This window comes from Benincasa hispida, chromosome 4, assembly GCF_027475165.1.
Source record: "Benincasa hispida cultivar pf3 chromosome 4, pf3_genome.v1.1, whole genome shotgun sequence".
NCBI lineage: Eukaryota > Viridiplantae > Streptophyta > Magnoliopsida > Cucurbitales > Cucurbitaceae > Benincasa > Benincasa hispida.
The window spans coordinates 52,057,615-52,085,382 of record NC_143481.1 but is presented as its reverse complement, the minus strand read 5'-3'; the positions used below and the strand labels follow the sequence as shown (position 1 = coordinate 52,085,382).

Here is a 27,768-nt window from a genome sequence, read left to right as displayed (position 1 = left end):
GGACAACACTACCACTTAGAGCTCTTGGTATTCACAGAGAGAAAATCCAAAGAGTGGACTTTGATGGTATTGGTAGAGGAAGGAGGAAAGAAGGATCGTGTAAAACGACGAGCAAATGGGAGATAGTAGGAGACTATCGTATAGTCGAATGCTTAACGTTTAGAGAAAGGTACATGATCGTGTAGCTTTTACTAAGCGATCGTCTAGTAATTAGAACGCGACCGTTTCGGAAAAAAAAACAGTGCGCTAAGCGATCATTTAGAGAAATTGAGCGATCGTTTAGAGAACGTGTCCGATCGTTTAGTACGCGGGGTGTGCGATCGTTAAGGTGATAAATCACTATTGTATAGGCTCTCAACTAAGCGATCGTTACGTTTTCACACCTTGAGCGGTTTTTTTGAACTCCTGGCAAAAATGAAACGAATTTTTATTTTGTTTTTCAGTTACAATAACCGAAAATGATTTTCCCACTAACGTACGATTCAAGAGAAATTTTCAACCAATTATCACATAACCTACCAATTAATTAATAAATGAATATAATCATATTATATTCTTAACCTATAGTTTGATATCATATATCTACTATAGTAATTTCTCTTCTATTTGATATAAATCATATTTATATCTAATTTCCTCCAAAATAATGTATCTCATACATTTAGTCAATTATATCATATATGATTAACCAATTCAATTATATCATATATAATCAAACTCCCTCTTGTCAATTTGAACATTTCAAACTGACCCAAAAACTGATTCTCGACTTTATCCAAGCTACCTAGGGGACCTTATGGACCTGTGGTTCGAAGCTCAAACGGTACGTGAATAGCTGATTCAACTCTTTAGCCACGAGATCCACCATCCGTTAACTACCAGATATTCCATTAAAGACTAACAACTAAACTCTTCTTATCATAGATATATTCTATGTCTATCGGATATAACCAATCATGAGTACGATGACCCTTCACAGAGGCTCATAAATACAGTTGGGCCAGTTTACCGTTTTGTCCCTGTAGTTACATCTCACTCCTTAAGGACTATTGATTCCTCTAATGAACAATATAACATAGTCCAACTATGTGTGAACACCTCTCGAGCCAAGAGAAGGTGTGTGGCACCACATCGTTCAAGCCCTGGAATCAACCCTTAAAGGAGCTTGCCCCTGCTTTGGGGAAGGAGTGAATTTCATCTTGTGTAGCTGAGTTCCCAGCTCCCAAATCAGGTGAATCCCCAAAATGGTAGGTTTGAGTCGGCGACCTAACCACTCGCACCCATACAAATCAAAAGACTACCCTCAATGGCAGGTGTTCCCAATTCACTCAGGATTGAGGCCATGTTACCTATAGTCATCCTAGTGAAGTGAAGTCTCTGTCATAAACGGTGTTATATAACGAGACATTATCACTTTGTGGTCAAGTCTTATACAAACTCTTTGTATAGGACGCCCTCGCTCATATGTCTCCTACATGAATGATCAAGATCAGACCATCTGTGACAAGTCACAACATTTGTGACCATTCCACAAAGCGAGCCACATCTGTAGCATTACTAGGATAAGGTTTCCCTCCTATATCCATATACTACAGATCATTTTGGTAATCACTTAAGACATGATCCAGTTATATGTCACCACATGCATGCTTAAGTTACATACAGATAGCCAAGGATTTTAGGTTTATTGGTTTGTGATAAAGCAAATAAAACAAACAACTGAGCAAAACCAAGAAGTGAAGTAAAATATCATATATTATATATACATCACAAGTGTTCGTACAAATTGTTTACAAACTACAGGACACGAGACTTTAGGGCATCAATCCCAACAGAGAGCCTATGCGATAGTCTCATTTTCACTAAACAATAGAGTGTTTGGCTATACGATCGCCTTGTGCCTACTTGATCGGCTTCCTCCTCCAAACTCCAAACTTCCCCTCTAACCAAAATTAGTCAAGGTCACACCGAGAATACCAAGGTCACCAAGTGGTAGTGTCTTGTTTGGTTCGAGGATTGAGTTGCTGCTTGCTGCTTGTTCGAACGAGTTCATGGTTCGATGTGTTCGTGAACGAGTATGATTGAGGGATTTACTTGAAGAACGGTTTTTCAAAGGTATAATCTACAATCATTCGTTTTTATTTTGAAAGCATGCTGTAATTTAGTTTTATGCATAATCTGTTCTGTATGGCTGTATATGTATGTGTTCAATCACAATGGAATTTGGACGATCCGCTTCCACTCAAATGTTATCTATAAATAGAGTTCCTTCACATTTATCACATAAATGCAATGCAAATTATAAAACCCACAAGTACTGTAAACGATTTTAATACAAGAATGGAATTTGGAATCATAAACCAACCTGGCTTTGATACCAATTGAAGGAAACTCGACACGAAGAGATTCTTGAGCGGAAGCGGATCGTCCAAATTCCATTAATTATAGAATATAAAATTTACAGTAAACATATAAATAGATATGCATTCATGGTTAAATTATAGCATGCTTTTACAAAGAAAATAAGTTTCAAGAAACCTCACATTTGAAGAACCTTTCTTCAAGTACTCCCTCGTACAAGTCACGAATAGAACTCCTTCTTCGTGGATCTCCTTCTTCACGCACGAACACTAACAATCGAGAACCCTCTGTATTCTCTTTTGGGATTCAAAGACTCAAGCAGGAGTTGTGGGCTCCTACTTGAATCCTAGGAAGAGGGAAGGAGATGGAGAGGATGAGAGAGAAGTTTTCTTCAGAGAACCTTTCTCTTTCAGATAAAACTTCTTTGTGTCAATTCAGGAAGAAGATGATCTCTCAACTTCTTTTATCACAAGTTAGTTATTGAGAGAATAATGGGAAGAAGTTATTACTCCTTCCCTTTTATTAATTTCAAATAAATTAATAAAATAAAATATATAATAACTACCTTATTATATATACATTATATGTTATATCAAATATAACATATAGCCTATAATTATATATTGTATCAAATATAACATAATAGATTTTATTCTCTCTTAACTATACATGGCATTTAATATAAATCATATTTATATTAAATCCATTTATATGAATCTCATCCATATAAATGATATTTGGATCATATCCAAATATTTTAATCGACTCAATAGCAATCATATTTATATTTAATTACATGAATCACATTCATATAATTTGTATTTGAATCATATTCAAATTCCTCTCACCATTTATCAAATACATTATAATTAATTTTCTCAATTAATTCGTCGTGACAATTTTAAATGTCATGGACCAATAGTTTTATTGTAGGAATGATATTTCTCTCATTATTAATTTTTAAAAAAAATTTACGTACCATATACAAAAAAGTAGGAGTGTAAAACCCATTCTAAACTCTAGCTTTTGCACAACTTCTTAACCACATAAAAATTAGGCATGCGGCGATAATAGGAAAAAATAATTGAAGGTCCATAATCTGGGATGTTTTTCCTCATTTGATGTAGATTTTATTAATTATATGCCTTCTAGTTTTTGTTCTGCTAACACACTCCTATGAAAGATTTGATCAACCCCATGCACACTTGTTTCACCTTTTCCAATAATTCTAATATAAATTCTCTCTTGGAGTGGAAAATGGAAAATTTCATTTATTTATTTATTTATTGCTACAATTTTGACAAATGGGTTTGAATTAAAGTTTCAAAAGTGGGTAAATTTTGGTTAATGTTGTACACAAAAGTATAGGATTGTAAGATTCCTACAAAATGGAAGATGAGTCCTTGGCCCATGATGCTAGAAGTGTCAAGGGTGATTTTCTTTTTTATTTTTTAATTTTACATGTGTGAGTGAGTGGAGAATCGAACGGTTGATTATGAGATTGATAACACAAATTTATGTCTATTAAATTATGTTCACGTTGGCAGTCGAGAGTAGGAGATTTGAATTGTGATCTATCCCTGATTTGAATATTGAAAAGGGAGATAAATTGTGATGCTTTCAAAATTAATGATTTACATACATAACATGAATTTTAACCTATAGGGAAAACGTAAAAAGTTAAAGAAAATCCAACTTATATTTGCCAAAATAAGCCTAATTTAGTGACAAATAACATGTATTACTTTTTTTTAGGTTGTGGATTCAAACTTCTCAGTACTCCCATTTATTATACTACTTCAATATGTTTTCTTCAAATAAACTATTTTAATATCCATTTTTAGCATGCTAAATTATTGATTCATAATGTCTATAGCGAGCTTAGCTCATTAGCATGCACTTCTTCCTTGAAGTCCACGATTTGATTCCTATATCGTAGGAAAAGAAATGACATTACACCCAAATCAATCCATTAGGAATATTCAAATTCATTTTACCATTTTTTAAATTCATTTAGGCCATTTTTTACCTTGTTTATTAGACGATGATGCTTAAACCTTATAAAATAAAAATAAAATATGATTTATACATTATAATAAATTAGAAACAATTTAGGTATGAACGATTCAACCCTATAAAACCTATAGCATAGTGCTAAAATAAGCATCTCAAACTGACATACAAATGTGTTAGCAATAAAGAGGTCTATAGTCCGAATTTCTCCATCCCTATCGTACATAAAAAAAATAAACCCTATGGCATACTCAAGAAAAAAAACTACGTTTGGTAACGATATCGACATCCCTCGTTTGATTTCCAAGAATAAGGTTCCATTACTACTTCATCAATGTATCATCAATATGGACCCATACTTCAATCAAAGACCATGCATTTGTAACATAGGCTTTCATTACACTTCAATCAGCTCTATAAATCAAACCTTTCATTACACTTCAATCAGCTCTATAAATCAAACAAAAAAACTATCCATATATATACATTTCCATAAAAAATAGCTTTGGTTTTGGGTTCTATGAAAGTCTCCAAAAACTGCTTCTTGCAATACTTAAATTAATTTATTAAAAAAAAACTTTAAAAGCTTCTTTTGGTGGAGAGATGAGCTCCAATCATTTAGAGATGATGAGCAACCATTTTACAGTGGAGAGCTCCAATCAAAATGATCAGCAAGGACCAATCAATCCTTTTTTCACTGAGAGCTTTTGTTTTGAAAAGTTTGCTCATTTTAATGAAATCCCTAGCTGTGTTTCACCTCCTCTTTACTCTTCATTTCCTACCTTTAACAGAGGAGATCCCAAGGTAAAAATGTCTCTTCTATTCTTTTTACGAAAGTTTAACTTATAAACATTACTTTCACATTTTCGGAAGAATATTTTCAAAATCTAAACTTTTGAAAATAAATAAATGTGGGTTTAGAAATTTTATTTTTTCCTTTAAATTTGGTATGAGAGTTTGTTCTTCATGAAAGGTGAAAAACTTACGAAAAACTAATGAAAAACGAAATTGTTATCGAGTGGGATTTTGATCGATTATGCCATTACGTTGGGAGTTAATTAATTGTTGTTTCGGAATTGGGCAGAGCTTGGGAGGAAGAAAGAGGAAAAGAGAAAATGAAAGGGATGAGGAGAAGCCAAAAGAAGTGATTCATGTGAGGGCAAAAAGAGGCCAAGCTACTGATAGTCACAGTTTAGCAGAAAGGGTAAGCTTTCTAAATTGCTTTACTGATCAAAATAGCCTTTTTGTTTGGGAAAATATTGAGGTTTCGAAACTTAAAATCATTAATTTAATTAAAATTAAGCTTGTTAATATAATATGCTGCTTGTTAATGAAGGAGGAATGTATGTCAACTCTAATTTGTAAGGTCCTGTTTAATAACCACCATTCGATTTTGTTAATTAAATTAAGCTTCTTAAGAGAATATTGTACTTCTTAATGAATGTATTATATCAACATTAATTTTGTAAGGTGTTGTTTAAAAATATTTTGATTTTTTTATACTACATTTGGTAACGATTTCTTTTTTTTTTTTTTTATTTTAGAAAATTATCAACATATTTTATCCTTATTTCTTACAATTATTTACATCTTTCCTCAGTATAATGACTAAATTTGTAGTTAAATACTAGAAACAAACACAATTTTTTTAAAATTACTTTTTTAATTTTCAAATTTTTGCTTGGTTTATTAAATCATTAGTAAAAAGTAGATAACAAATGAAGATATTTGGAAGTAGAAATCTATAGACTCAATTTTCAAACACATAAAATAAAAAATGAAATGCTTATCAAACGGAGTCTTAGTTTTTAGTTTTTGAAACTTCTATCTTATAAGCTTGGTTATCTACTTTTGCAAAATGTTTTCAAAATCTAAGTCGAGTTTTGAAAGCTATAAAAAAATATATTTTTATTAACTTGTTTTTATTTTTGGAATTTACTTAAGAATCAAATGTTTCCATAGGAAAAATTATAAAGAAAATCTAAGAGAAAGAAAGGGTAATTACAATGGGTAACATTTTTAGGGATAATAATTAAGTGTATATATAACAACACTTTTAAAGAATAGTAAATATAGAAAGATTTATCAGTGATAGACTCTATCACTGATAGATTTATATTGTTGATAAACTCTTACCAACGATATGGTATATTAATGATAGACTTCGGGAACTGGATTTAAATGTTATTATATCTGCAATTTTTTTTGTGTGTTATATCTGTCAATACTTTGGATATGATTGTTATATTTATAATTTTTCAAAAAAATCCTATTTTTAAAATCTGAAAATAAAAAATCAAATGGTTTAGAAAGGTAGCCTTTTAAGTGAGCCTTCTTTTGAAATCAGGATGTATTTAACATTTTATAACAAAAATTAATATAATTTGACAAACGCAATATTTGTTTGCAAGTTAATTAAAGCATATATAGAGAGTATACTGTTTTTTTTTATTAGGATACTTACTTCAAATTTGAACTTGAGAGAGAAAAAAAAAAGAAGAGAAATTAGATCGTATGTCAAATACATTTTAAGAAACTAAAGCCATGACTGTAACGACCGGATCCTTACATATTATGGTCCGACCGCTACGACATGCATACTTAGACTTTTCTATCATGAGATGAGTTTTGGCAAAAATCTCAAAAGAACATATCTAGGATTTTATTAATTAGGTAGAAAACTATATAAAAAGTTTATTTTACAAAACACCAGGATCCATAAAACATTAGTGTAGTGATACAAAAATGCATATGCCTATAATAGTGAGTTTGATGGTTGGCCATTTGAGCGACGTCCAGTTCTGCCACCTACGCTGTGCCATTACCTACAAAGTCTGTAAAAATAGGATGAGTATATAATATACCCAGTAAGTAGTTCTCACATAGGGTAGTGACCAAATGTACAATCACATGCAACATATCCTGAAAACATATGATTGGGACCAAAAACATATAATAACATGTGGTGGTCGGTTATGCTTCTAACGTAAATTTCTCCGCCCTGATAAGAAGATGAAGACTTAGGCAGAAACTAACCCATTTGATGCTTAGCGGGTTATGCAGTCAGTAGGGCCAGAGATGCATCCAACATCAACCATTAACATAAACGTAAGATTGGACTAGAGGGGTGCAACCATACATACCCTGTTAGTCCCTAGCATAATCTTGACATAGAATTGGGTCTAGAGAGGTGCAACCATACATGCCCTGCTAGCCCTAGAAGCATAACTTTTATCTAATTAAAATTTAATCTTATGAACAAACATAATGCATGGGGTCCCTTGTCGATAAACATATTTTAAACATGTAATGCAACATAACAATAACATAATTATGAAACATATTAAAGATACAATACCATGAAACACTTAAAGAGAGGGTGAGATAAGCTACTTACCTTGACTGCGATCCTAGTTATTCCTTATTATTCCTTATGGTTTAATCAGTAGAGCTTTCCCTCTTAAATCAGAAGGAAATTTAGGCAGCACTTCCCTTGCGTTTTCTTCTTCTATTACTTCACCCTTTTCACACAATTTTTACTACTGAGTTTTGTTTGAGAATCCGTTTAACTTCCAGCCTAAAGCCTCTTATTTATAGTCGTTTCCAGCTCTTCTCTGTGTGACAACTCATCCTACAAATGGCTTCTTTAAAATTACTTAGGTTTAAGAATTTCTCTTAATAAGACACCTAATTTTGGCTAACGTTTGCCCTTACGTCATCAACCTTTGTTTGTATTCCATTTTAGGGTTCTCCATGTATAATCTATAAGATCGTGGCCAAATTCAACGCATAATCCAGACTTCTGTCCAAATCTCGCTCTTTCTGTTCTCAGAATCTCGCTCTCTCCAATTTTCTCTCCAATTTCGCTAGTTTTCACGCGTGGGTTGCCTTCACTGCTTGTGGATTCCACTTCCCCTTTTTAACTCTTTCAAATTTTACGTGTATATGGGCAATTAATTCACCTCCAATTCTTCCAATGAGCAGTGCCCAAACAAAAAGTTATCTACTGCCCTTTGTCTCCTGAATTAGCTAGCATCCAACTTCTAATTAATCTTCTCTGATTCTGCCCTTTTATTCATTATTTTTGGATAATTAATAAATTTCTTATTTTTTTTCAAATTCTAAATTTCCATTCGATTTTCCTATTAAGTTTATATATTTTTCATTCTTAATTATATATTTTATTTGTTTTCCTGCTTTCTAAATTAGGGTTAGGGTATTACATTTACCACCTCTTTAAATAAAATTTCATCCTGCTTAACATTTGACATTTAATTTCCTGTAGTGTATGTGTACAAATGTGGGTTGTTACATTCTTTCCCCCTTAAGAACTTTCGTCCTCGAAATTTTCTTGGTTCATAAATAGATAAGGGTATTTGACTTTCATCTCTTCTTCTCGTTCCCATGTAGCTTCTTCTACTTGTTGATTTCTCCAGAGAACCTTCACTAAACTTATTTCTCGATTACGAAGTGACTTCTTTTCTCTTGCTAGGATGCAAACTGGAGTCTTTTCATATTCCAAGTTTTCACTTATTTGTAGAGGTTCATAATTTATTACATGTGATGGGTCAAAGACGTATTTTCGAAGCATCGATACATGAGAGACATTATGTATTGTAGAAATGGTGGGTGGTAATGCTAATCGATAAGCTACTTGGCAAAAACGTTCTAATATTTCAAAGGGTCCAATAAAGCGGGGGCTAAGTTTGCCTTTTCGTCCGAAACGCATAATGCCTTTCATTGGTGCTACCTTTAGAAATACGTGATCTCCTACTTTGAATTCCAACTCTTTTCGACGGTTATCAGCATAATTCTTCTGTCTACTTTGAGCTGTTTGCATTCTTTCCCGAATTAGCTTTATTGACTCTGATGTTTGCTGCACCAATTCAGGCCCTAGTAGTGTTCGCTCCCCGACTTCATCCCAGTGTACCCATATGCATTTCTTTCCGTATAAGGCTTCGAAGGGAGCCATCCCAATTGTCGCCTGATAACTATTATTATAAGCAAATTCTATAAGATGTATCTGTGAATCCCATGCTCCAGTAAAATCCAAAGCACATACCCTCAACATGTCTTCTAAGATTTGATTAACTCATCCTGTTTGGCTATCAGTTTGTGAATAGAAGGCTGTGCTGAAATTTAGCTGTGTGCCCATTGCTTTCTACAAACTTTTCCAGAACTTGGAGACGAAACGAGGGTCTCGATCTGAAATAATTGATACTGGGATTCCATGAAACCGGATGACTTCTTTTAAGTACAATTGAGCTAGTGCTTCCGTAGTGTGAGTAGTCTTGCATGGTAGGAAGTGGGCCGATTTGGTGAGTCGATCCACAATCACCTAAATCATGTTGTGGCCTTTAACAGTTCTCGGGAGTCCTGAGATGAAGTCCATAGAAATATGCTCCCATTTCCATTCTGGAACACTTAGAGGCTGGAGGAGTCCTTGTGGTCGTTGCCGTAAAGCTTTCACCTGTTGACAAACCAAACATTTACTTACATAGTCGGCTATATCCTTTTTCATGTTACACCACCAGTAATGTGCTTTCAAGTCTCGATACATTTTGGTACTCCTAGGATGTATTGAAAAGCATGATTCATGAGCTTCCTTCAATAGTTCTTTCTTGATTTCTCCATCATCTGGTACACATAGACATCCATGATAGAGGAGTGCAGAGTCTGAGGCTGTAGAGAATTGACTGGTTTCTCCATTCTCTGACTGCAGTTGTTTGTTTAGGTATTTATCTATTTGTTGTGCATCAATTATCCTTTGCCTTAATGCAGGTCTTGCAATTAACTGTGCTATTCGAGTTGTGAAGGTTTCTAGTATTAGTGAGATCTCAGCTCTTTCAAGGTCATCCATTATGTGTTTGGAGATGGAACTTAGAGCTGCTGTATGAGCTGACTTTCTGCTAAGAGCATCAGCAACAATGTTAGCTTTTTCTGGATGATAGAGGATCTCACAGTTATAGTCTTTGACTAATTCTAACCATTTTTGTTGCCCGATATAAGTAGTGTAAAGAAGTACTTAACTCTTTTTGGGTAAAGAAGTACTTAAGGCTTTTATGATCAGTATAAATTTGGATCTTTTCCCGATATAAGTAATGTCTCCATATCTTTAAAGCAAAGACTACGACAGCTAACTCCAAGTCATGAACAGGATAGTTTTGTTCATAAGGTTTTAGTTGTCTTGAAGCATACGCTATTACCTTTCTGTGTTGCATCCACAACCAAGCCCATTCTTCGATGCGTCACTGTACACAGTTAAACCCCCTGATCCATCAGGTATAGTGAGTACAGGGGCTATGGTTAACTTTTCTTTTAGTTCCTGGAAGCTTTGCTCACATGCTTAGTTCCAGACAAAAGGATTATTCTTCTTGATGAGGTTAGTTAAGGGTAATGCTATACTTGAGAAATTCTTCACAAATCGTCTATAATATCCTGCTAATTCAAGGAAGCTTCGCACTTCGCTAACTTTTGTTGGGCGAGGCTACTTGCTAACTATTTCAATCTTAGCAGGATCCACTGAAATTCCTTCTTGCTTTACAATATGCCCAAGGTAGGCAACTTGTCACGTCCAAAACTCACACTTGGAGAATTTGGCATACAACTTTTCATTTCTTAATATGGAAAGGACGTCCCTAAGATGTTTTTCATGTTCTGCCTCAGACTTGGAATAGACCAAAATATCATCTATAAATACGATCACGAAGTTATCAAGATAGTCCTTAAAAATTGTATTCATCAAGTCCATGAAGGTTGCTGGGGCATTCGTTAATCCAAAGGGCATTACAACGAATTCATAATGCCCATATCTTGTTCGAAATGCAGTCTTGGGTATATCAGACTCCTTGATTCGTAGTTGATGATATCCAGATCGTAAGTCTATTTTGGAGGATACTGAGGCTCCTTGTAATTGGTCAAATAGGTCATCAATGCGTGGGAGGAGGTACTTATTCTTTATTGTCAGCTTATTCAACTCTCGATAATCTATACATAAACGCATTGATCCATCCTTTTTCTTAAGAAATAAGACAGGTGCTTCCCATGGAGACACACTAGGGCGTATAAATCCCTTATCTATCAATTCTTGTATGTGTATTTTGAGTTCTTTTAATTTCGCAAGTGCCATTCTATATGGTGCTTTAGATATTGGTTCAGCTCCGGGAATTAAATCTATACAAAATTCTATTTCTCGACTCGGTGGTAAAACCGGTAGCTCTTCTGGGAATACATCTTCAAATTCTCTTATTACAGAAATGGTCTTAATTTCATCCTTTTAGTTTCGTAAATCCACTACGCTTGCTAAATATGCCCAAGCCCCATGGTTGAGCAAATGTTTAGTTTTTAAGGTTGAAATTATTCTTGGGGCTGATGGTATATTAGAACTCTTAAACTTAAACTTGGTTCCTGTTGGAAAGGTGAATATGACCTCTTTATTATGGCAATCTATGCTTGCATAGTTTGCTGCTAACCAGTCCATACCTAGTATTATGTCAAAATCACTTATGTCTAGGATGATAAGGGTCACCCCTAGTTTATGTCCTGATACTAACAAGTCATAGTTTTCTACTACTGAGTGGGCCAACATAGATACTCCGGCAGGAGTAGCTACAGATAGAATGTAGCCTAAGGGATTTGATGTTAATTGAGCATGTTATGCAAATGTTGTAGAAATAAATGAATGACTAGAGCCCGAATCAAATAAAGTAAAGACATAATACCCAAGGATGGGTAATGTACCTGTAACAACTACATCTTGATCCTCTGCCTCTTGACGTGTAACAGCAAACACCCATCCTTTCTATTGTTAGGTAACCTTGTTACTAGTAGGCTGGGTGGTCTGGGCAGTTGATACTTGATGGACGAGCTTTGGGCAAGCCTTTGCATAGTGACCCATCTGGCCGCAGTTGAAACACACCCCTAAGCTCCAAAGACATTGCCCCTGATGGTGTTTTCCACAATTTCTGCACTTAGGATATGTAAATGTTTGACTCTTCTATTGTGACTGTACGCCCTGTGTGCTTTGTGAAATTTTTTCTTACCGTTGTGAACGTTGGAAGCCTTATTGGGTGAATTTTCTCTTTTGATTTGGCATGAATCCCCGTTCAAAAGTTGAGGTTTTGACAGCAAGATCTACTTCCATGAGTAAGACCGACTCGAGGGCAAGAGCATACTCTTTGTGTCAGAAAGCAATAACAATGCCTCGAATGCCTTCTTTTAATCCCCAAATAAACCTTTCCACCTTCTTCTTTTCTGTGTCCACTAGTCGAGGGACAAAGTGGGATAAGCGATCAAATTTCCGTTCATACTCTGCCACCGACATGTTCTCTTGACGAAGATTAAGAAATTCTACTTCCTTTTGATATCTCACTGTCAAAAGGAAATACTTGTTATAAAAAGCCTGATTGAATTGTTGTCATGAGACTGAACCTTTGATTGTTCTTTGTGTGGATTCCCACCAGAACCTTGCATTGCCTCTTAACATGAAGGTGGCACAATTTACTTTTTTTTCTTCTGGGATATTCACGTGGCGGAAAATAGTTTCTATTTCTGTTATCCAATTCTCTACTATAATTGGATCCACAGATGATCCATCAAATGTTGAAGGATTGAAATTCCTAAATTCTCGAATGAACTTCAAGTCATTTATATCGTTGGTTATTGGTGTGATGGACGAGGTTGTGTTTCCATTACTCATATTTTGTATTAGTATTCGTAACGCATCTGGTGTAAGTAACACGTAAGGCGTCTATCCATGTCCTTGATTTTGATCCCTTATGGATTCACTTCGAGGTCTACCTCGTCATGTTGGAACCCTTTGTGGTGGCATCTGGTACACACATTTTATTTTCATAATAAGGAAGCGATCTAATTTTAATTTTTTTTTTAACTCATACCTTATGTTTACTAAGTTATTTACTAAATTACTTGTTTGAAAATTCCACTTACCAGCGTATTTGGCATAACCGTGGGCATCACTTAACAAGCCGAACCATCAAACACCACGACTCTTGTAATTAGTAGAGCCTAATTGGCTCAAATGCTCTGATACCAAACTGTAACGACTGGATCCTTACATATTATGGTCCGACCGCTACGACATGCATACTTAGACTTTTCTATCATGAAATGAGTTTTGGAAAAAATCTCAAAAGAACATATCTAGGATTTTATTAATTAGGTAGAAAATTATATAAAAAGTTTATTTTACAAAACACCAGGATCCATAAAACATTAGCGTAGTGATACAAAAATGTATATACCTATAATAGTGAGTTTGATGGTTGGCCATTTGAGCGATGTCCAGTTTTGCCACCTACGTTGTGTCCTTACCTACAAAATCTGTAAAAATAAGATGAGTATATAATATACCCAGTAAGTAGTTCTCACATAGGGTAGTGACCAAATACACAATCACATGTAACATGTCCTGAAAACATATGATTGGGACCGAAAACATATAATAACATGTGGTGGTCGGTTATGCTTCTAATGTAAATTTCTCCGCCCTGATAGGAAGATGAGAACTTAGGCGGAAACTAACTCATCTGATGATTAGCGGGTTATATAGTCAGTAAGGCCAGAGTCGCATCCAACATCAACCATTAACATAAACGTAAGATTGGACTAGAGGGGTGCAACCATACATACCCTGTCAGACCCTAGCATAATCTTGACATAGAATTGGGTCTAGAGAGGTGCAACCATACATGCCCTGCTAGCCCTAGAAGCATAATCTTTATCTAATTAAAATTTAATCTTATGAACCAACATAGTGCATGGAGTCCCTTGTCGATAAACATATTTTAAACATGTAATGCAACATAACAATAACATAATTATGCAACATATTAAAGGTACATTACCGTGAAACACTTAAAGAGAGGGTGAGATAAACTACTTACCTTGACTGCGATCCTAGTTATTCCTTATTATTCCTTATGGTTTAATTAGTAGAGCTTTCCCTCTTAAATCAGAAGGAAATTTGGGCAGCACTCGCCTTGCGTTTTCTCCTTCTAACTAACAGAATTACTTCACCTTTTTCACACGATTTTTACTACTGAGTTTTGTTTGAGAATCCGTTTAACTTCCAGCCTAAAGCCTCCTATTTATAGCCGTTTCCAGCTCTTCTCTGTGTGACAACTCATCCTACAAATGGCTTCTTTAAAATTACTTAGATTTAAGAATTTCTCTTAATAAGACACCTAATTTTGGCTAACGTTTGCCCTTACGTCATCAACCTTTGTTTGTATTCCATTTTAGGGTTCTCCATGTATAATCTATAAGATCGTGGCCAAATTCAACGCATAATCCACGTTTCTGTCCAAATCTCGCTCTTTCTGTTTTCAGAATCTTGCTGGTTTGGCTCTCATGACTCTTGCTCTCGCTCTCGTGGCTCCCGCTCTCTCCCACTGTCTCGCTAAGAATCTCGCTCTCTTCACTCTCGCTCTCTCCAATTTTCTCTCCAATCTTGCTAGTTTTCATGTGTGGGTTGCCTTCACTGCTTGTGGATTCCTCTTCCCCTTTTTAACTCTTTCAAATTTTAAGAGTATATGGGCAATTAATTCACCTCCAATTCTTCCAATGAGCAGTGCCCAAACAAAAAGTTATCTACTGCCATTTGTCTCCTGAATTAGCTAGCGTCCAACTTCTAATTAATCCTCCCTGATTCTGCCCCCTTATTCATTATTTTTAGATAATTAATAAATTTCTTATTTTTTTCCAATTCTAAATTTTCACCCGATTTTCCTATTAAGTTTATATATTTTTCATTCTTAATTATATATTTTATTTGTTTTCCTGCTTTCTAAATTAGGGTTAGAGTATTACATTTACCACCTCTTTAAATAAAATTTCATCCTGCTTAACATTTGACATTTAATTTCCTGTAGTGTATGCGTACAAATGTGGGTTATTACAATGACTTTAACTTTTTTGTAATTGCAAATGTGATAATCACATAGCAATCATATAGAAATCAGATAGAAATCAGATAACAATCACATAACAATTACATAGAAATCAGACGATAATTAAATTTTCATGCGAATGTGTTTTTTTATATGTTTATAAACATGTAAAACTTAGAGACACACGTTCAATTTTCCATTTTTTTTAATTAAAATTGCAATTGCCCAAAAAAATGTGCAGTGACTTTTAGAAGTGTAAAGGATTTACAAATTACAATTTGGTTATAGGTAAGAAGAGAAAAGATAAACCAGAGGCTGAGATTCTTACAGGACTTGGTTCCAGGATGCTACAAGGTAATCAAAACAAAGGAGAGTAAAATCTACAAATTATTAATATATTTCTTTTCTCAATATTGGTTAGAGAAAACATATTAAGGATATTTTTTTTAATAATGTTGTTCAGACAATGGGAATGGCAGTTATGTTCGATGTGATCATAAATTACATCCAATCTCTGCAGAATCAGATTGAGGTTAGTAACTATACCATAAACTCACGTTCAATAGTATAAACTTCTAAATTTGATAGTTAAAGTGAGCTTAACTCAATAATAATTAGCATGACATTCCTTTTCAGAAGTTCAAGATTCGATCTCCACCTTATAGTTGTTATACTCAAAACGAGAAAAAAAAACTTTTGAATTTAATGATAATTTAAACATTATTTATGTGGAAAGTCCTAATTAATTTGAATTTCGGCAATACTCTTTTTAGTTTTTAAAATTTTGTGTAGGTCTAAATGTTCTAATTGGAATCATGATTGTATAAGTCCATGCATGTGGGGGAGTGGAGAGAGTATATTAAATTTATAATACAACTTCATACCAATGGAATTATATTAATGAAAGTATGATTTAAAATTTTATTTTTCAAAAATTGAAAACAAAATATGTAAATGGATTACAAAAAGGGTTGTTTTCAAATATAGAAAAATAAACCAAAATATTTATAAATATAACAAACTTTTACTGCAATAGATTATTATCTTTGTCTATTTGTGTCATAATAGACATATATAGTAGTTTATTGAAGTCTATCGGAAAAGTTAATGGATTCTATATGTAAGACTATATAGTAAGTAAATAATAAAATGGTTCCAATATTATGTTAACATAGCTAATTATATTATTTTGTTTTCTGAAGTTCCTGTCCATGAAGCTTTCAGTTGCTAGTCGCTATTATGACTTCAACAACAGCCCCGAGACTGATGGCATTGAGATATTGCAGGTACGGACTTTGACGGCATAAATTATCATTTTATAAAATAATTTCATCAACTTTTTCAAAAAATAATTACTATAGAAGTTTAGTATGTTATTCTACATGTATAAAATCAAGTATGTAAAATCAAAATGCTCAAAGCCTGTGGTATATTAATGAATATCTTTACGTACTAAATTAATAAAAACTTGGAAATGTGGGATGTGAGATCGAACTTCAAAAATCGAAGCCACTTTATATACTTAATGCTAGTTGAGCTATATTATTCTTCAACTCATCAATGTTCCATCTCCTTCGATTCCGACGACTTCACCTCTCAAAAACACTTCGTCTCTCAAATCCTCCTCGAATTTCCTCTTCATTTTCAACAATCCCACTTTTCTCTTGGCTTATCCCCTTCTTGGTCTTTACACTGCATCAGATCTGCCGTCTATTCTCTAACAGACTCCCCCTCCCTCAACCCCCATCCACTACCTCCACCATCGTCGTCTGAGAATGTGAAGGAGTCAAGCCCTACTACGTTTTCACTCAACTCTTTATGCTTGTCGCAGAGTATCTAATGAGAATAATACAAATGTCATGGTCTCGAAGAAGAAAACCTCTCTCATAAGGTTTGTAATTACTGATGCCTTCATTCTTCTTCTTTAACTCACCCCCAATTTTTCGTTTCATCGGGTTTTTTGGATTTCTTTTAAGCTCTAATTTTAGCGATTTTTATTTCTTTGGTTCTAATTCTGATTTTGAGTAACCTCAATCCTTTCTCAGTCTCTCAATCTCTCACGACTTCAACTCATGTCTTTAATAGCTCCATATCGTTCATGATCTCCCTGTCAATTGAAGTTTGAAACCACTCTACATTAACAAAAATCAGATTCAATTGATAGGAACGGAAGGCAAAAATAAAATAATAATTAAAAAAAAAACCCAACCTGATGACCCTGATGGACTGTGAAGTTTGATGCGGAAGTGAGGATTAGTCCCAATTTTCAATTTTCTCATAAATTAAAATTACAGAAACCTAGTTATGCATTCTAAAGGATAAAATTTAATTTTACAGCATGCTTCTTAAAAACAGTAGAGAATGAATTTAGGGTTTGCTATACTAATCTTTGAAGACACAAAATCTTCACGAATTCCTTTCGACCGATCAAGAACCCTTTTGGATCACGAACACCCAAAAAACACAACATCACCAAATCTCAATTTGGTTGGACACCATCAACCGTGAGACCTCCGTATTCTCCTTAGGGATCAGAACCACAGAAGTGTGTTGGGCTCTTTATATATAATTTAGGGAAGAATGAGAGATTATTTTTTAGAGAGATGAATGTTCTAAGAGAATTCTTTTGGGGAAGTACACTATCTGAGATATCCCTTCTGCGTTACAAGTCAGGAAAAAGAATAATCCCTTTAAATTCTCATCTCACAATCAAACATGAGAAAATCATGGGAGGGAGTTATTAAACTCTCTCCTTTAATTAAATTTAAAAAGATTAATTTAAATAAAAACTAATTTTAAATTTAATTAATATAATATAAATTATATAATAACTCACTTATCATTTAATATACATTATACTATATTTAGGGTTGGCAATGGGGCTGGGGCAAGGCAAGAGAGATTCTCCATCCCCATCCCCGCAGGGGTATTTTCCCCCATCCCCGCCAATTGAAGGCAGGGATGGGGACGGGGATTCCCCGCTAGGAAAAACGGGTCCCCGTGAGACCATCCTTGTTGTTCTTTTTTTTTAATATATATTAATTATATATAATTATATAAATATTTGTAAATAATTTATTTTTAGGGTATATATATAATTATATATTATATATATTTATTTGCAAGATTATATATACATATATATATATATATATATATATATATATATATGTATTAAAAAAAATTAACAGGGTAAATAATATATCTTTGTCAACATCCCCTATTGCCTTCTTATAAGACAATGGATCCTCAACATCATCATCAGCAATAATAGCTAAGGTTTCTGTTAAACCCATATAACATATATACGGGTTCACAACTCTCCCACTACGTTGAGGCACCCTCAACATTTGAGGTGGATGTGACCTACTAGATGAACCAACTTCAACAAATCTTGTTGAGGTATTGGGCTCTTTAACAACTCTTGTTGAAGGTTCAGTAGTTTCATTGGAAAGTTCATTTAACACTATCTTAATGCAGGGCTTATGATCCCTTACGTGGTCTTCTTCTAAAAATGTAGTGTTTGTCGACACAAACACTTTATTATCTTTAAGATCGTAGAAGTAACCACCTTTCATTCATTTAGGGTGACCTACAAATAGGCACGACTTTGAACAAGGTTTCAATTTCTTAGAATTTTCCTCAAACATATGTGTTGGGTAACCCTAAATCCTGAAATGGCGTAAACTACCTTTATGACCATTCCATAACTCCAAAAGTGTTTTAATAACACTTTTAGATGGAACATAGTTCAAAATGTAGGTTGCAGTCTATACTGCATAACCTTAAAACAAGTCAGGTAAGGAAGCATAACTCATCATAGACCGAACCATGTCTAACAGGGTTCGATTTCTCCTTTATGATACACTATTTTACTGAGGTGTACCAGGTGCTTAGAGTTGAAATACAAATCCATGTTCTATCAAATAGTCCTGGAATTTCAGATCCATGTACTTACCACCTGGATCTAATTGAAATGTTCTAATTGTTTTATTTAATGCATTTTCAACTCCAGCCTTATACTCCCTAAACTTTACAAGGGCTTTAGACTTATGTTGCATTAAATAAGCATATTCATATCTGGAATAATCATTAGTAAATGTGATGAAATATTTAAACTCTCCTCTTGCCTTAACATTTATCGGACTACAAAGGTCTATGTACAAGCTCTAAGGGTTCTTTGGCTCTATGACATTTTCTACTAAAAGATCTTTTAGTCATTTTGCCTTTAAGACATGACTCACATACAAGTAAAAAAAATTCTTCCAACTCGCTTAGAAGTCAGTTCCTAACCAGTCTTTCAATTCTATTGAGATTTATGTGTCCTAATCTTAGGTGCTAAAGATGGCATTTTCTTTTTTAGAAATTTTCTATCTTTTATTCCGAGTTACTGCAGTCTTAAACAGTTTAATTTTTAGGAGAGCTTTTGTTGCTAACAGTCTTAGCACATAAAAAATCATCTTTGAGATTTGCAAAACAAACATGTACTCCATTTTTGTAAATAAACACTTTATTTACATTAAAATTTAAAGAGTAATTTTGTTTAAGCAAATATTTTATAGAAATCAAGTTCCTTTTCAAGATTGGAATCACATATACATTATCTAATAAAATATATGATTTCTGTAAGCAAAGTCGAAGTCTTCTCACTGTCGTAGTTGAGACAACGTGCCCAATTCCAACACGGCGCATCGTCATCTCACCAGCCTTCAGTTGCCAACATGAACTAATTCCTTAAAATGAAAAACAAGCATGGTTAGTGGCCCCCGAATCAATTATCCAAGTGAATCATCATTCTCCACTAAGCAAGTTTCCAATAAAAGTGAATTATATTTACCTTGGCCTTCGTTTTTTTTCGCCAAGTATTTGGAACAATTCCTTCTCCAACGTCCCTCCTATGAAAACATGTTTCCTTTACAGCCTTGGCCTTCTGGCCCTTTTTTGGAGTAGATGGTAGGTTAGCCTTCCCCTTTGCACCTTTATTCTTCTTCCATTTTTTGGAGCTGGAAGAGGAAGACATAAACTTAGTTCTAGAGGTCGAACCTCTACAGAACTTCTTTGAGGATGAGGCAACATTTGCCTTACCCTTCTATTCTTTGATTTTCATAAAAAAAATTGGTAATTCTGTAGCTCATTGAGCAAGGTGGTCAGGTTTTAGTCAATCCTGTTCATAACAGCATTGCTATGGAACTGTAGGAAACTTTTAGGTAAATTTTGCAAGATGAAGCTAATCTGACTGACCTCATCAATAACAGGCCCGTTCATCTCAGCCACATTAAAGTGGACCATCATGTACAAAATGTGTTCTCGAATAGAGGCCCCCTCTGGCATATGAGCATTTAAGATGAATTTGAGTGCATCTTGCTTGAGTTGAGTGGACGGCTATCCAAACATTCCCCACAAGGACTCCATTATCTCGTGGGAAGTGAGCATGGGCTCATGATTCTTGGCCAAGTCCTCGGAAAGACTTGCCAAGATGTACGCTCGAGCCTTTTTATTTTCCCGTACCCAGTGTTCGTATGCCTCCCAAACGCTTCAAGTGGCATTTGAAGTGGGGACTTGAGGACACTCCTCAACGAAGAAAAATTTCAAGTCGTCGATGATCAGAACTATATTGATTGTGTTTTCTAGGTTATATAATTATTGCTGGTTAATTTGTCAGCAGATAACATGTTAAGTGTCACGGAAGTTATTTTGATAATATTGTTGAAACATACAATTTAGTTATATTAGTAATCCATGCATTACCTATGTTTCAAAAACCAATCAAATTTAGCAAAATATTTTAATGCACCCTATGTGACATGTATTTTGCAATGATATTTCATGAGGCAGGGTAAAAGCCACTGTAGGTTGATCAGGTACCCATTCACTAAAATAAAATCATCTCAACCAATAAATAGAACAACTCTTTGTTCCTATAATTATTAGTCACCATTATTCGATCCAGAAATTGTTAACTAGCTTAATATTTTCTTACAAGTGTAACCCCTCATTTTAGATTCTAGAGTTCTGTCTCAATGAGCCAACCGTAGGAAAAAATCGATTGGGGCAAAAACTAAAGCAGCCCTATCCATTTATGGAATTTGAGTAAAGAGTCATGCAAATGCCATTCGTATAGGGACACAAGCAAAGGTGCCTCAAGCCCGAGCATGAAAATTTACTACAAACTACAGAGAGAGACCGTGGGATGTGTTGACACACATCCTGTTCTCACTTACTATAAATACTCTCTTCATTAACCTTGGTATTGACCTATACAAACGCCACACGTAGGGGGACACAAGAAAAGATGTGTCAATGACGAGTATAGGTCTTACGGTGTGAACTATGAAGGAGAAACATGATAGGAATAATGAAGTATCATATACTCTATTTTCCTCCCACTGAGTGTTTTACGTCGGGTTAATTTAATTTATAAAAGATACTACTTATTTTTACTAAGAGATTGTTTAAATTTGCCCAACAGCAACATTTACTTTGGATAGTGAAACAACTTTGATTATTGTTCATTAAACATTTTAATAAAATTTTAATCAACAATTACATGCTTGTAGCAAATGTATCTAATTCACCTTTTAAATCAGTTCTCAGGTAGGAGTATTCTGTTTCCGTCAGCTTAAATACCAAGCCTAGACCGAACTGGCCTTAGACAAAGGTTCCTTATAGATATATTTGCTACAACTTTAATCTTTTATTAAAACCAATTTAATCCTGTTAAACTGATTAAAAAGATTAAACAAATTTCTAATCAAATTAGAAACATTGTGAATGTAGGTCTATGTGAATCATATTTTAAAACTATTTTAAAAAATGATTTTATCCTAAGTTAGCATGCAACTCTTTATTATTGATTTTAATTTTTAATTTCATGTAATTATAACAATTATAAAGAAATGAAGTAAATTAAAACCCAAGATTGCAACTATTGACAAAGTAAGTAAAATTGTAACAATTATAAAATTACCTAAAGTAGTGTCATGCTTCATGCAATCTCAATTTTAATTATCATTTCTTAAACATACATAACCATTATATACTCAAGTAATGAAAATAAAATTATAACATTCATACATACATCCAGCTATATATTATAACTCTTATAATATAAATGATGCATGACAATGTTATTATGCATGCAAACATATATTATAACATTTATATTATATGATGCATGAGCATGTTATAAAATTAAATCATACAACTATATTATAACATTTATAATATATATCATACATGAAAAAATACATAACCTATGGTGGGATTTTCTATATGGCATATATTATGACATATGTAAAAAAAGTAAATCATACATCAAATGCATAATTTAAATACCAATAAATGGATTGAGACTGGACTTCTTAACAATTATTTAAATTAATATAACTTTTATATTAGTTTAATCAATTAAAAAAATATTACAAAAAAAAAAAAGCTTCAAAATAGGCTAAACGGCCTAGTGTCACAAACCAAACCGCGAACGGTTTGAACCAAGTGCACCGGGAAGCCCAAAATCCATGAACCGCACACAAATTGGCCAAAATGTCTTTCTTCTTCATTTTGGCTTCGATTTGAGCCACGTTTTCTCGACAAAAAAAAAAAAAGCTGGAAAACTCACAAACGACACTGAACTTACAAATTACTGACTCTTTTGCAAATTTATGCCCAAAACAACGAGCCCTTATAAACAAATTTGTAAATGAAAGCAATAATCTAAAGACCATTCCCAAAAACATCCATAATTACAAAAAAAAAAAAAAAAAAAAAAAAATCATCAATATTGAATACAGTGCGATAATTCAATCCCACCATGAAATAAAAAATAATAATTTTGGAAAAAAAAACTTGGGACACAACCTGGCTCTGATACTAATTGAAGGACTGTGAGGTCCAATGCGAAAGCTGGGGTCGATCCCAATTTTCAATTTTCAGAGAAATTAAAATTATAAAAACCTAGTTATGCATTCTAAATGAGAAAAATTAATTTTACAACATGTCTTAAAAACAGTAGAGAGGGAATTTAGGGTTTGTTATACTAACCTTTGAAGACACAATATCTTCATGAATTCCTTTCGGTTGGTCACGAACCCTTTTGGATCACGAACACCCAAAAAACACAACAATGCCAAATCTCAATTTGGTTGGACCCCACCAACAGTGAGACCTATGTATTTTCTTATGGGATGAAAATCACAGAAATGTCTGGGGGCTCTGTATAGATAATTTAGGGAAAAAATGAGAGATTATTTTTGAAAGAGATGGATGTTCTAAGAGAATTCTTTTGGGGAATTACATTATCTGAGATCTCTCTTCTGCGTTACAAATCAAGAAAAAGATCCCTTTTAACTTCTCATTTCACGATCAAACGTGAGAAAATCATGGAAGGAGTTATTCAACTCCCTCATTTAATTAAATTTAAAGAATGAATTTAAATAAAAACTAAATTTAAATTTAATTAATATAATATAAATTATATAATAACTCACTTATCATATAATATACATTATGCTATATGTTAAGTCGAATATAACATATAATCCATAATTTAAATAATAGAAAAAAAACGTAACCAAGGGTTTGAAATTCTCTCATTAAACCTACGGTACTTAATATAAGTCAAATTCATCAATTCAACATATAGTATTTATATGAATCCAATTTATATAATTAATATTTTAATTATATTCAAATATTTATTTCCTTTCAAATAAATTTTATGTTATAATGTATCAAATACATTATTTTAATTATATTACATATGATTAAATTAAATTAATTATATCATATACAATTAATTACCTTAATTAATTTGAACAATTAAAATTAAACCAAAATTAATATAATTCTCAATAATCCAAGTTGAGCTACTAAGGGGACCTTATGGACCTATAGTTTGAAGCTCAAATGATACTTGAATAATTAATTAAACTCTTTGAATTAAATTACTCAACTCCCATTAACTGTCAGTCATTCCACTAAAGATCGACAACTACACTTTTCGCACTACAGATATATTTTTATGTCCATTGGATATAACCAATCAACGGCGTCATGACCCTTCACAAATTACTCGTAAGTACAGTTTGGCCAAAATTACTGTTTTGCCTCTGTAATTACATCTAACTCCTTGAGTAGCACTGATCCATTTAATGAACAATAAATCAAAGTCCAACTATGACCAAGGTGCTCTCGAGCCAAGAGAGGGTGTGGCACCACATTGTTCAAGTCTCAGAATCAGCCTTTAAGGAAGCAATTTATCTACTTACCCCAACATTAGGGACGGAGTGATTTCCGTCTTGTGTAGCTATCTTCTCTGCTCCTCAATCAGATGAATCTCCAAAATAGTAGGCATATCGAGTCGACGGACTAGTCACTCTCACCCATACAAATAAAAGGACCATATTCATAGGTAAAGTTCACAACTCACTCAGAATTCAGGTCATGTCACCTATGGTCATCTTGGTGAAATGTAAGTCTCTACTACTAAAGGTGTTATATAATTAGACTATTCATTTTGTGGTTTGGTCTTATACAAATCCTTTTGTATAGAATACCATTGCTCATATGTCTCTACATGAATGATCAGGATCAAATCATTTATAGAACTTTACAACAATTGTAATATCTATAAAGTCAGTTGTATTTGTAGTGTCACCAGAATAAGGCACCCAACTTTATCCATCTATTACAGACAATTCAAGTTATCACTTAAACACGATCTACCTTTATGTCTCCACATACATGTTTAAGGTACAGAAGATAACTTTGGATGCTTGTGTTTTGTAGGTTGATGCTACTAAATGTCAAATAAAACACCTCGAATTTTATTAAATAAATAAACTATTTGTACAACTCAATTACAAACTATAGACCCACGAGATTTAGGGCATCAACTCCAACAGATCCAACCTGACTCAACAAAAAAATACTAGGTTTGGTTGGGTTGGGTTGTGTTCGGTTTGGTTTCCTGTTGATAAAGAACCGATATGATTACGTATTTAACCAACTCGATGTTTCGGGTTGGTCCAAAAAAAGCCTCTAACTCGGCCCAACCTAACCTGTGTATACTCCTCTAACTCTACCCAACCCAACCCATGTATACTCTCTATACTACACTTTTAGTTCTTAAGTTAATTTATTTTTAGTCCCTTGGTTTCAAATTGTTATAAATTGACCCTTATTGAGTTTTGTTTCAATTTGGCCCCTATATTTCAAATTTTACAATTTAAACCTCATTTTTTTCACTAAATACTCACTCTTATTCTTCGACATTAGTGTCTATCAACTAATTTTAATAATGATAAAAAGTAGTGAAATTTAATTAATAACAATTCTTATAATTATTTCAAAGTAATTAAAAGGAATCAACACTAAAGACAGAAAGTGAGTATATAGTGAAATTTTGAGGTTATGAGGGAAAAATAAATATTGAAACCTAGGGAACAATTGAAACAAAACTCAAATCTCAAGGGCAAGTGTAGCATTTGAAACTTAGGGACTAAAAATGTATTTTTCCAATTAGTTTTTTCTTTCTAGTTTTTATAAATAATTTATGTTAAGGAGCATTTTACAAGAATGCTTAATTTAGTATCATTATGTTAAAAATAATGGAGGCTCCGTTTGATAACTAAGGACTAGTTTGGTAACTATTTTGTTTTCAGTTTTTAATTTTTTGCAAATTAAGCCTAATTCCTCCCAATTTCTTACCATGATTTACCTTTTTCTTAGTTTACTCAAAGACACAATAGTACAACTTAAAGAATCCTGTTCAAGTAAGGTCGTTACATCTTTCTTAATTTTAAGAGAGTTAAATTCTTAGCAAAATTCTAAAAAGAAAACCAAGTTTTTAAATAACTACTTTTTTAAACTTTCAAAGTTTGGTTTGGTCTTTTAAAACATTGGTAAAAAAAGTAGATAAGAAAGTAAGTAGTGTTTAAATGAGTGTTTATAAGTTTAATTTTCAAAACAAGAAACCAAAAACCAAATGGTTACCAAATGTGACTTACGATTTTTTGTATTTAGTTTTTTAAAATTAAAAACTATAAACATTACTCCACTAATGAGTTTCTTTGTTTTATTATCTATTTTCTAGAAGTATTTTCAAAATTCGTGTCAAGTTCTTAAACTTTATTTTTATTTTTTGTATTTTTTTGGGAATTCAAATATTTCTCCAAGAAATATAAAAACTATAGAAATGAGAAAAACAATAATAATTTTCAAAAGAAAAGAAAAACGAAAGTGCTATCCAACCAAGCAAAAGTAAAAAAAAAAAAAAAAAATCAATATTATTAAATAAACACACACGCACATAACTATCATGCTTAATTAACATACATGGCTTCACACTTTCATTATAACTTTATTATAATTAGTCTTATATATGAGCTTCTAGAATAATAATAATAAATTATTGATGGAATTGTTTGAGTTAAATACAAAGCTTAAAGGGTTGACAAAAGTTGTTTTTGGCAGGCCACAAAGGGGTGTGATCATATGCAACATGTGGAGAGGATTGTACTTAAAGAAGGGTATGGAGGGCCCTTTAACCACCACTCTACTTTGCCACCTCTCTAACTTCAATACAAAATAATCTCAACACACTTCCTTTCCTTCTTTTCAAGCTATAATGCTTTAAATTGTTTCCATGAAAACACATTACTATATATATATGATTAAAGATAAACAAAATATATGATTTCAATTAGTTAATTGAGGTTATTGTGAGTTTTAATTTTACCCTTTTAAAGTTGAATGTAATAAATCTCTAAAAGTATAGACGAGATAAATTTTTTATTGGTCAAAGTGAACTTAATATAATGGTAATTGACATTATCTTCTAGAAATCAATGATTCAATCTCCCACCATTGTTAAACTCAAGGAAAGAAATTTTTTATCGATTACAAATATGATTATTCGACATTACAAAGTCCGAAAGTTGATTGTTGGTGAAAATTTGAGTTTCAAAAAAGAGAAAAATGCTTTTGAGAATCCCAAATTACTTATGTTGGGAAGTGAAATCTCCTTCATGCACTCCTGCCTCAAGTTGTGGGGTTGGACCCTAAAGGCACCCATATTTTATAGAGAATGAGGAGATAGATAAATGTGGGTACGGTGGACATCTCAGATAAATGTGGGTACGGTGGACATCTCACACGCAGTCACTCAGGCGTGGCGAGGTGAGTGTGATTATTTTTAATAAAAATTATTTTTTTAATTTTATTATTTAATTTTGATTATTATTTATTTATAAAAAAAAAACTAATAACAATTTGGTCTTCATTCATTAGTCTTCCACCCGCATAGGCCACGTCGATTTCTACGTGCAAGCGTTCTGTGGCTGGACGCGTCTTTCTCTTTGGCAGTTTTGCACTACAGTTGGTCTTCGAGGCCTATAAAAAGCACTAGCCTTCCATCATTTCTCACAACTCATTTTCCACTCACAAATCCAATCCTCTAGATTCTTTCCTTTGTTTCCATTCGTTT

General features: G+C 33.3%; 1 protein-coding gene across 3 annotated transcripts; it reads left to right on the top strand.

Moving 5' to 3' along the window:
• The first annotated feature begins 4,818 nt into the window (after positions 1–4,818).
• LOC120076572 (transcription factor BEE 3-like) lies at positions 4,819–27,102 on the top strand. Of its 3 annotated transcripts, none has more exons than XR_005481575.2 (7): positions 4,819–5,178; positions 5,459–5,578; positions 15,573–15,638; positions 15,748–15,816; positions 16,487–16,570; positions 17,116–17,175; positions 26,757–27,102. XR_005481575.2 is itself a non-coding variant. In XM_039030447.2 (7 exons), exons 1-6 carry the CDS (start codon positions 4,978–4,980, stop codon positions 21,905–21,907), a joined length of 576 nt encoding a protein of 191 aa, XP_038886375.1. In that variant the 5' UTR covers positions 4,819–4,977; the 3' UTR covers positions 21,908–21,942; positions 26,757–27,102. The 3 variants fall into 3 exon arrangements, 2 of the variants coding, with proteins under 2 accessions (XP_038886375.1, XP_038886374.1); XM_039030447.2 differs by lacking the exon at positions 17,116–17,175 and adding an exon at positions 21,872–21,942; XM_039030446.2 differs by lacking the exon at positions 17,116–17,175.
• Positions 27,103–27,768: the final 666 nt, after the last annotated feature.